The 12,093-nt window shown below is 37.8% G+C and overlaps 1 protein-coding gene across 4 annotated transcripts in view; it reads left to right on the top strand.

Annotated features, from left to right (window-relative positions):
• Positions 1 to 12,093, top strand: part of LOC112143843 (vacuolar protein sorting-associated protein 13B) — a 292,951-nt gene that overhangs the window by 76,320 nt on the left and 204,538 nt on the right. For all 4 annotated transcript variants that reach the window (XM_036216063.1, XM_024268054.2, XM_036216061.1 and 1 more), the window contains exon 17: positions 6,955 to 7,139. In XM_036216063.1, the coding sequence (XP_036071956.1) occupies positions 6,955 to 7,139 (185 nt within the window). The remainder of the gene's footprint in view (positions 1 to 6,954; positions 7,140 to 12,093) is intronic.

The raw sequence follows: 12,093 nt of genomic DNA on the forward strand, positions 1-12,093 counted from the left end.
TTCTGCTCTGATAAGCAGCAGTCAGCGTAGCATTCACCTCGTCTTCCCCACACTTTCACTTCAAATCTAGCTGCTGTAGGCAGAATCTGGACTTGTCTCTGAACATAACATTCCTTCACACGTTCATGTTCCAGTGCATGAGCTGCTGACAGCAGCACAAACATTCCTGAGGGTGAAGGGCAGTTATGGCGGCTTTCCTAACAGCACTGTGAGACCAGATCATGCTAGATCTGTTCTGGATTGTCTGGCCAGGGAGTTATCAGTCTGATCGTCCTGAAGAATCTGTGGAAGACACCTTTAAGTGCTTAAGTGCAGACAGGATGAGGACATTTGTTTCTTCAGGGTGTTGTCTTCTTGGAACACACCCTCTGTCCCCTACGTTCTCCAAGTGGGACCTGGTCTTTAGTTTTGAGATGCTACCAGACCTCATTCAAAAAAAGGCTCCAACTTTAGCAGGGTCACAGTTCATTGCTGCTCATTAGTCCCCAGAAGATGAATAGTTAAAGCTTGATATTGGTCAAAAGGATTTCATACTCAGTCCTGCTGCTTACCCCTCAAATATCTGGAAAAAGTGACATTTAATAGTGAAACTAAAGGGTTTTCTGACAATGTGATTTAATGTGAGCAAATTTGTCACAAAAGAGGAATAATTCACCAAATGAAAGTTCTCTTTACATTTTTTTTTCCAAGTTTCCACTGAAATTTGATTTCATATTATTGTTTCAAATGTATTGATCAACTGAGACTCAGGTCTGAGTGTGTGGAGTCTGGCTCAGGATTCATTATTGTAAATATGGGTATTATGCATTCTGAAAGATTTTCATTTAGAAAAAAATGGTTTTAAAGACAATCTTTAGACAACACAAAATCTACATTGTGCAAATATTTTAACATACAGACATTCTTGTTCAGTCCTTAAAACATCTGACTTGTTTCAAAAATGAGCTCACCTTCTTTCTTTTCTTTTTTTTTTGTTTTGTTTTAATCGGTACGAGTTTGAAACATGGACCCCAGCTGACCTTTGGGTGTGAAGGTGGGAAAAATACAAGCTTTCCTCTCCCACACCTGGACTATTTGTTCACTACATACGTCTTCCATAATTATAGTGTGTCATTATTTGTGAGATAAAAGAGGGGACTTCTGAGGATTGCTGTTGTTTTAGGACGAGCTGTGCATTGTGAATTCTCCTGTGCTGTAGATCACAGAAAGATAGATAGCATGTAACTTTAGTCTATCTGCCCCCCCCCCCCATTTCAGCTGTTTCTATAGAAAAGTTTCGAAAATTGGAAAACAAAAGCAAAAAGGCTATTTGTCAATTCTCTGTGTTGAGGAATGTTTGTATTGGCTAAATAAAGTAAAGTGTGACAATAAATGATTTAGGAAAACTTGAGATAAGTTATCACGGTTTCTGTTTTATCTATCAGGCCAATGTGTCGGCTCCTGATGGATTGTATTAGCGTTGTCATGGGTTGTGTAAACAGTCACATGCGCCGAGGAAAGGAGAAAGTTGCACACTCAGGACTATGTCAGACATGTATTGTTCTTGTTAATTTATTCTCTTGATTTAAAGTTCTCCCACTAACAGCTTAAGTAGATTGTTGTAGTTATTTTGAGATCTTATGTTACTTTTCTTATAAGTCAATATACCTCCTTCTCCTTTGTGTTTTGAGGGAACAGACACTGACCCAGGTACAGCAAAGTCCTCCGAGCCATTCATTTTACTTTTTAGAAGAAGATAATTTCCACAGATATGGCAAATACATCAAACATTATATTATTGTTCTACTTTGTAAGCAATGTATACATGGATACCAGCTGCTTGTGTCAAAAATCACTGAGAATTGAAAAAGAAAAATACATTCTGATAGCTTTTTGACCCTTTTCTAAGGTTTTTTTTTTTAATTAAATAATTCTTTACAACTTGAAGAATATACATTTTCCAAATTAAAAGACAATAGCATACACGCTGTTGGTTAACGCTAAAGTTTTTGAATACTTATTTAACCAGTCATCCATCAAAAATCCCATCATTTTGTTTGAACTTCCCTTATTGATCCGTTGGCAGCACATTTAAACAGCAGGCTGCTCGTCAGCTGTGGCCCTATTATTGCTGCTGATCCGGCTTTGGCTCACAAAAGCTGCCATTGGCTTGTTTATGTGTGTATGCAGATGTTTGAGTTTGTGTGACAGCATGTGTGTTGCCATGGCAGTTTTTTTTAATTCCAAAATATTCATTATAGTTGTTCATTTTTTGTTTTTATACTTTCTTTAGTGTTGCTTTTTCTCAAAAATAGTCTGGACAGTATGAAAAAAAAAAAAGGCAGTTGACAGCCAGTTAAACAATTCCTACCAGCTAAGCAATCCGGTCTGCAACATGTCCTGTAGCAGCTCCTGAAAATATGTCGTTCAGTCAAAGCTCTCACATGAAAGCGCTGGAAAATTAGACTAAATGTAAATCCATGTAGATTCATTACCTGCAATAATGCTTGTGAATGCTGTTAGCTAAATGTGACCGCTGAAGATGCTAGAGCGGCTAGCTGAAAATGCTAGAAATGGTGTGTAAAAATGCTCAAGCTAACATGACAGCTGAAAACACTGAATCTGAAAGCTTGCCACAATATTAGCTGAATGCCATATTAGTTGAAAAAAATGGAAAAACGTCTACTTTTGACAAAACAGCTAGCATAATGCTAAAATATTAGCTAAACACCAAATTTGTCAAAAGAAATGTGAAAAAGTCTCATTTTAACAGAACAGCTAGCATGATGTTAAAATATTAGCTAAATTCCAAATTTGCCTAATGAAAATTTAAAGTCTAATTTTGACTGAACAGCTAGCGTAAAGCTAAAATATAAGTTTCCTAAAAAAACTAGTAAAGTTTTCTAAATTTGCCGAAAACACCAATCTGTTTGCTAATTTAAAAACAAATTTCCAATTTACCAAAAAAAAAAAACCCTGTGGTTGCTGAACATGTTAAAGTTTTGCTCAATATTTCAAAAGCTATAAAGTTTATAAATACCAAAAGTACAAGCAGAAATATTCTGAACAAGCTGAATGTTTTGATACCAAGATCACTGAAATTGCTCAAAGTGTGATTAAGTTTTACGTGTTGAAAAATGTACGGAAAGTAGCAGGAGAATCACTATAGTGTGAATGCTGCAAAGCAGTAAGGCAAATCATTCTCAACTGGCTCAAATGAAAACACCACATTTTTATGAATTCTGAATAATTTTGATTAATGAAAACCCCTATAGAATGAAACATCCACTCTGATTTCTGAAATGGTGAAACTGCTGTGCTGCTTCTCCCCAACATGAGATAAGTGTATTTTTAGGAGATTTGTTTCCCAGCTACAACCTGAGTCAGTTTTATAGGAACCGACACTCAGGTAAAATGTCATTTGTTGGAGGCCTTAAATGTTACATTTTTGTGTACATTCTAAGATCTGTGTTTTAATGTTGTTCTTTGAAGCTGCTGCTGAAGTTAATGTGCTTTGGTCTGTTCAGGGTTTTGTTTTTCTCACAGCCTGCGGTAATGGTGCGAAATTTCTGCCAAAAAGCTGTTTACCATGTTGCAGCAGAAAATGCTGACCGTGCCAGCTACTTATTGAAATCCGATGAGAGCCTGGCCGTCCTCACATCCAACATTCCCAAAAGACCCTAATGAGAGTTTCTGCTTCTCATTTAATTCCAAGATGCTGTTCACTGAGAATTGGGCATAATATAATAAAAACAGGTGCATAATTAAACTTTTAGGGGACCACATGCACATGACAGCTCCCCTTAAATGCTATAAACACTCAAATAAGCCAACAAACTTTCATCCCTTGCCAGTGCTTCCATTGAAGTGGGTTTGCAGGCACATTTGTTCTGCATGTGGGGACATTGTTTCCACGTCCCTGATGCGTTCTTTTGTTCAACTGCAACTTTTTGCTATTTTTACTTTGTGTTCTGTGCACAGATAAATAAACACATCTAGCACAACAGTAACACATGGAAATAGGTTTGATTGATGTATGGAATGCAGCAGAAGCTATTTTTTATTTGAGAAAAACTACAAATGACATGCTGTGGAATCAGAATTAGAACAAAGTGAGTTTACCCATGAGAACTGTTAAAGTTAGACATTAGCTCTGTCAGGGCCTGACTTTCTTTTCCTTCGTCTACCTGTTTCTCCTCTTCTCTTGGTGTTGAGCCATTTCTCTCTCCAGTGCGGTATGGCTTCAGACTTATGAGACGTGTGTGCAGCTTCAGGCTCGTGTCACCCAGCCGAACCACCCAGGAGTAGAAGAAAGGGAAAGATAAAGAGACTCAAGGAGAGAGAAAGGGAGGGCAGCAGAGGAGTTAAACGATTGCAGAGCTACTAGCTCAAAGTGGGACCCTGTGACATATTCCACAGTCTGAACTGGGACCAGGCCATAATGGAGTGTGATTAAATGAACTGCGATGCTTGTTCCTGACAGGCTGCAGCCATCCCTGGAATAAGTCACAGTTCTATTTCACTCAAAGTTTTGCTTTTAAGGCAGCACCGCTTGATGTCTAATGCAATATGTTGTCAAACAAGCGTATGGACACACGTGCACACAACTAAAAAAGTAAATGTGTGTCTTGACAGTCAAAAGAACCTCCTGTAGTGATGAGGAGAAATCCAAAAGGGGACAAAATTAGGCAAGGCAAATTTCTTTGTATAGCACATTCATATACAGAGACAATTCAAATTGCTTTACATAAAACATTAAAAGAAACAATCAAGAGAATTGGTAAAACTGTGATCATTAAAATAAAATTAAAAGAAAGTAAAAAGATTTTCATTTAAAACAAGTTTAGATTAACAGTACTGAGGTAAACTATTGAATAGATATTAATCAAATGCAGCTGATCTAAGGTTTTCTGGAAGTCTGTTCCAGATCTGTGGTGCATAGAAGCTGAATGCAGCTTCTCCATGTTTAGTTCTGACTCTAGGAACTGATAAAAGACCGGATCCTGATGACCAGAGAGGTCTGGCTGGTACATACTGGGTCAGGAGGTCAGTCATGTATTTTGGTGCTAAACCATTCAAAGCTTTATAAACCAGTAACAGAACTTTAAAGTCTATCCTCTGACAGACAGGTAACCAGTGTAAAGACCTCAGAACTGGACTGATGTGGTCTACTTTCTTGGTCCTTGTGAGAACCCGAGCAGCAGAGTTCTGAATAAGCTGCAGTTTCCTGATGGATTTTTTTGGTAGTCCTGTAAAAACACTGTTACAGTAATCAAGTCGACTAAAGATGAAAGCATGCACTAGTTTCTCCAGGTCCTGCTTAGACATCAGATCTTTAATCCTTGAGATATTTTTGAGATGATAATAGGCTGATTTAGTGACTGCCTTAATGTGTTTATCAAAATTTAGGTCTGTGTCTATCACTACACCCAAGTTTCTGGCCTGGTTGGTAGTTTTTAGTTGAATAGATTGAAGCTCTGTAGTGACGTCCAACCTTTTTTCTTTAGCCCCAAAGACAATAACCTCAGTTTTGTTTTTGTTTAATTGAAGTAAGTTGTGACACATCCAGTCATTAATGTCCTCAATGCATTTACCAAGAGCCTGTACAGGGCCTCGGTCTCCTGGTGTCAGTCTAATATATATCTGTGTGTCATCTGCATAGCTATGGTAACTAATGTTGTTGTTCTTTATAACCTGGGCCAGTGGGAGCATGTAGATGTTAAATAGAAGTGGTCCCAGGATGGAGCCTTGGGGCACTCCACATGCAATTTCTATTGGCTCAGAGGTGAAGTTACCAATTGACACAAAATATTTCCTGTTTTCTAAGTACGTTTTGAACCAGTTTAGTACTGGCCCAGTGAGACCCACCCAGTTTTCCAGTCTTCTGAGTAGTATTGCGTGGTCGACTGTATCAAACGCAGCACTGAGATCCAGTAAAACTAGCACTGACATATTTCCACTGTCTGTATTCAAACGTATGTCATTAGTCACTTTGGTCAGAGCCGTTTCAGTGCCATGATTAGTGCAGGCAGCTTGGTTTTTTTGCTGTGAATGAGGGTAGGGAGTGACCAACAGGCATAATATATAGAAGCTATGGGTCAAATGGTCAGTAAGGACTACGTTAGATGCCATCTCACCTTCTCTCCATATAAATGCTTTGCCTTGTATGGTGAATGTGCATTTGTAATAAAATAGTTTTTCTTTGATGTGCTTTACTGTGAATAATGACTGGTTGCTTTAAAGAGTTATCTTTGTCATAAAGGACGGACTTGTCAGATTGTAGATGTGAGATTAGGTGTCTGTGGCACAGCAGATAAGCAAGAATTGTGTCTGTTTGGATGAACAAGAGGCCGTTAGTTACAGGGGAACCAGAAAGGTAGAATTGGAAAACACATGAAAGAAAATGAACGCACGTCTCAGATGATTAATGAGAACACGGTCTGTTACGGCTCTGATGGACGTGGTTCTGGAGGAGAGCGTCAGGCCTTCGTGTTACCTCATCCCCCTGAACACTGCGCTCATCAGCTCATCACACGAGCTTGCTCCCTCTGTGATCTTGTAAATGGATAGAATCTTACACACGTAATGATCCTTTTCAGGGTCGGATTTCTGGGCTGTGCATCTTTTCACATAAATCATCATCACAGGTTTGACGGAAGAAGAGAAGGGTCAGCAAACACGACCTGCCTGCCAAGTAACTAAGAGAAGCTTGGCTGACATTCGCCACCGCTTCAGTTGGATGCTGGAATGTACATCTACTTATTTTCTAATTATTTGACTGTTTGTACAATCAGTAAGTGGTTTCATATTGGGATTGTGTTTTGATGAAATTGTGATACTTATGGTTTGTGTCTTTATTTCATTTACTATTCAATCAGATTTGCTGCCAATAAATCTTGGTGTTTGCTCCTCTGTCATTCAATATATTATCTTTGGCTAATGTTGTTTGTCCCCGTCCAATTCTTTTTCTTGCAGGAGCAAAAGGTCATCAGTTCCCACCACAGAGTGCATTTTAGAGCTTCCTCACTTCACAATTCAGGCCACAAGAGCGCAGACGCTTCTACTCCAAGCCATCTACCAGAGCTGGACTCACAGCATGGTTAATGGATCTCCAGTTACACTCAGCGAAAGCCTTCTCAGTGAGGTGTTCAAAGTTCCAGGTAATTCAAAATGCTCAACTGTGTAAAGTCACCTGCATAATTAGGATTTTTGGGGGGGGTTGTTTGGGTTGGGTCAGTTTGTATTTTGTCAGTTATTAATGCAAGATAAGAATTTGTGCTGTAATTAGTCCTTTCCACTGTCATAGTGGTCAACAGTGCATTCCAAATTATTATGCAAGTTTATCTAAGTGTCTAAAAGATATATATTTTTTGTTTTTCAATTAAACTCATAAATGATATCGTGTCTCTTTGGGTCGCTGAAATCTGACTCAGACACCTGTGATCGTTGGTTTACCTGGTGAGTTTAATTAGTAAGAAAAACTACTAAAGAAGGAGATCCAAAAGGCTACAGCCTGCTAAGAAATTCAAGCAGAAACTCTCCATAAAGTTAAATGGATACCAGAATTGTGAAGCTGCTACAAAATAAGGGTGATACGTTCAAATGGAATGGACCTGTGAAGATATTTTTGACTGGAATAGCTTAAGATTTCAGTAAAAATGACCTCCTAATGCAGCAAATTCAACACATTTCAGTTCTTTAGAATCTATCAATTGTTGTGGAACTCTGTTGTGAGTAATGATGTGGAACGTTTGAGGGTTTTTATAAAAAGAAAAAAAAATGCTGTTATCTTTAGGAGGTTTGTTCAATAAAATTTAATATAAACACTAATGGTTACTGACTTGAAATTGATGCTGACCTTTATTTGCACTGAGTATTAGATAATATCATAAATCACAGAAAAAATATAATTTGCATAATAACTTTGAATGTGCTGTTTTTGTAAGGAAACTGTAAGTTACACACTGATGCACCATGTTCGGGTGATACTGTTGTACGGTGTCCTCACACCACACTCCAGTCATGGGTAAGATGCCAGCACTGACTCCTTGCTGAGCGCCTGCAAATGCTGCACTTGGGGTTTGCAGATGAAATCTAAATGCCCTTATGATACCCACAGAATGCCCACACAAACTACACTCTGACTAGTTTTATTTTCAACAGCAAGAACCATACACTTATCACTTGAACAGTCTAAGACTCTTGTGCAGTACGCAGGGTTTGTAAAAATAAAAGATGTGATGTCTTCATTTTACCTACTTCACCCTTACTTACTGCTGTCAGTTATTCAAGTGTTCTACAACCTGACACCTGCAAGAAAAGGAAAAAAGGAGTCTGAACATTTTCCCCCTGCGGGCTGTCCATGTTATTTGCCTTCAGTAGCCGTATCTAGTTATGACTAAAGCTCAACGCTGTGGTCCTTTTGCCACAAAGAGATTACTGTCTGTAACGTATTTAAGATAACATCATGATTTGATGCTGAAAAAATTGTTTTAGCCAAAGACTTTCAGACTTTTAGAATCTGAACCAGAAGTAATTCAAAGTAGTTTGTTAGGAGTAAGTCGAGAAAAATATCATAACCTTTTAAAGTCCCTCTATAACAATGTTTTTTTATTATAAAAAAAACCCTTTCCAGTAGTGTTTTAAATTTTCATGTTGATCTGAAGTCTCTGTTTCCAAAATCTCCTCTGAGGGGGCGTGACTTTTAGTAGCTCCGCCCCTGATCCTTCCTGTCTGCCTATGATAGTTCTGTGTCTCGCTAGCGTAAATCTTCCCTGCTGCTACATAAAAACATCCATCAATCTGGGTAATGTCCAGCCGTATGGTTCTGATCCGGATGTCAGCTGGACGAGGAAGTGAAGATCTACATGGACAGAACTTCCTCCAAAATCCTGATTCTTTCTCCTTCCAGTTCACCAGAGACTCTTTGAGCTATTTCTCCAATGTTTATTGACTGTGATCAATACATTCAATCATTGGTTTCTCAGAGTTCTTGATAAAATAATCAAAGCTAACATCAAAATGCTCTTTCATTGATTTACAATCCTTTCCAACTGCGGTCAAATGAGCCGCCGTTCACATTTCCGTGGTCACATCAAGAAGCTCCGTGGAGTCTGGTGGAGATTTTCCAGCGTTCTCAGTCCTGCTACCGTAAGTATTGGATGAAACTCACACCAAAAATCCAGTGATGCTGATTTGACCACAGAAATGTGAACGGCGGCTCATTTGACTGCAGTCAATGTGAAGATACCATCTTCTCTTCTCCAGAACCTGAACTAGACACTAGGAACAGATGAGGGTTTAGTGCATGTGCAGCAGAGCTGTTGATGGAAAGAAGATCATTCATTCAAACAGAGTCTGTCCAAGACAGTTTGATTGATTTAAAAGGAGAAATACTCAGAAATGTAAAAACTAAATGATTTCTTATTATATTTGTTCTCTTTCAGAAGAAGAGTGACACACAGACATATTAAAAACTCAAACAGGATTTTCACGAGAGGGAGACTTTAAACACAGAGAATGGCAGACACTCTGACCTTTACTTTGAAATATTTTGAAAAAGAAAAAAACAATGACACAATGTTGGTTTTGGATTTATTATCATAACTACAAAAAAATAAACATTAGAAATATCTAACAGTTTGCTTGGTATAAACAAAGTAAAGTTAAAGTGGAGAAAGCCAGGACAATTGGAATTAGAATTGTACTAAGACCAACAGCTGAAATATGTTTTGGTTGTAGGTTTACATTTTCTGCTCTATTGATTGAGAAAAGTTTTTAATCCCTTTTTATTTCAAAAGATCTGGGTTTGACTTGAAGAAAACAGTAGCATTCTTCATGAAAGTAGCATCTGGACAGTCCCCTGGAGGTTCAGGGATTTTCCATCTCATTAGGATCTTGTTTGTTATGCTGTCAACCTCCCCCCTTCAGCCGAGCCACCACCTTTTTTTTAATCATTGTAGCTGCCAACATTTATAGAAATGGTCTCCTGTGGAGTGACTGTCAAATATTCCTTTCCTTATTCTGCCTTCCTTTTGGAATGGGACTTGAACGTCAGCTCTGAGAAACGCCTGCACATCTGGCTCGTTTGCTGGCAGCTTAGAAAAAGCCAGGAAAAGAGTTTGGCCTGAGATTCCAAAACGGTGAAGGGGAATAGGTGATGCATTGCAAAAGTATGTTTAGGGAGGAGAACACTCGACCATAATTCCTATCATGTCACAAAAGACTTCTGTTTCTGCGTTTGCCTCAGCTGAAAGCATTGACATTAGCTATCCCAGTGCCTCACAGTCTCTGAGGTGACATCATCAATTTTAGGAACAGTTTGAAAAATAGCAGAAGAATTTGATGATGAAACAAACTTAATATACGCAAGCCTCTAGACAATGTACAAGTCGCTGGATTGTGTTGTCTTCGTGGTTGCTGTGCAAGTATGACTTCCCAGATTAGTATTTGACTAGTTGTGTATTGAACTTCCCATATACTGCACTTATTGTCTCTTAATTGTTTTCTTATAGACAAATACTAAACTGAAATTTCTCAGTTTTTACTCTTAAAATCAAACCAAGCATGATACATTGGCAGCATTCTCCACTAATATGATGTGCTAGCTACCCTTTGGGTTTGCTAGCAGTAAAAGAAGGGTTACATCCTAATAGATGTGAATCCCAATTTCAACTTTTTTCTGCCTCTAACTAAAAGCAATATATACTTAACATACTAAAATACTCAAATAGTTCTCAAACCCCTTTTTTGATGAATTTAGGAATATGTCTTTTTTTCTGCTCTTCTGATGTTTTTCAATAGTAGAAGGTGTTTCATTTTGAGGGATAGTTAATAATACATATTGTCAGTGTCTTTTGTGAGAGCGAGCTTTTGGATTTTATTCTTGTCTAAAATGACCTCCACGGTTCAGCATCACGTAAAGCCAACGGCTTTATTTTAAATCTCACGGTACTGACTGTACGCTTTTATTTAAAATATTTGACGTTTGAAACTGAAAACATTTAAAATGTTAAAGCCAGTGATTAAATAGATGAACAATGTTCTGAAACCAAAAAAAGAACTTTGAACTTGTTCTGCAAAATGTTGTTTTCTTATATGTATGGCTGGGTTGATAACATTGATTAATCGATCTGAATCAATATAAGCTTAATAGATCAATAATCGATCCATAAAAATAGAGATCAAACGCATAAAGCTGAAGTCTGCTAGCTAGATGCTAACGTATAATGGGATTTCCCATAGGATGGCTAATGCTAACGCTCGGTCAACCTAAACAAACATTGCTGACTAAATTTACATCTTTATAAACTCACAGGCATGAATTTTACAAACTCTTTTAAAGTAACCATTTGTGGTCTAAAACAGGGCTCCCAAACTATGGCCCGTGGGCCGCATCTGGCCCTCCCCCACATTTGGCCCAGCCCCCCAAACACTATCGGAGACGCTTATTTTTTTTTTAATCTTCCAGTTTTTTTTATTATTTTCTAGTTTTAGTTTAGCTAATATTTTAGGGTTATGCTAGCTGTTTTGTCAAAATTAGACGTTTTTCCATTTTTTCAGCTAATTTGGCAGTCGGCTAATATTTTGGCAAGCTTTCAGATTCAGTGTTTTCAGCTTTCATGTTAGCATTTTTACCCATCAGCTCTAGCATTTTCAGCTAGCCGCTCTGGGATCTTCAGCGGCCACATTCAGCTTACAGCATTCACATTTGCATAATCACAGGTAATGCAATATATCTAGTTTTTTAAAATGTTTTAGACTAAAGAAATTAGTTATTTAAACACTTATTTAACACTGTATGATATTAATAATCTCATTATTTCACTAATACATTTTACAGTATGTGAACTGGATCAGATTAATATAAATATATTAAAATCGTATAGTAGATTATTAATGTATTTCTAAACAAATGTGTATAAATGTGTAAATTCAAAATTGAATTAAATTGAAGAATCGAAAAAAATCGGAATTGAATCGATTCAGGCTCTTGTGAATCAAATCGTCTCTGGAAATTATAATCGATACCCAGACCTACGAAACATGTACGGCTTTTCCACGCTCTGACACAGAGATCTTTGGTTTTTAGAGTAAAATTCCTAAAATTGCATC

Source organism: Oryzias melastigma, linkage group LG16, assembly GCF_002922805.2.
Source record: "Oryzias melastigma strain HK-1 linkage group LG16, ASM292280v2, whole genome shotgun sequence".
In the NCBI taxonomy this organism is placed as follows: Eukaryota; Metazoa; Chordata; class Actinopteri; order Beloniformes; family Adrianichthyidae; genus Oryzias; species Oryzias melastigma.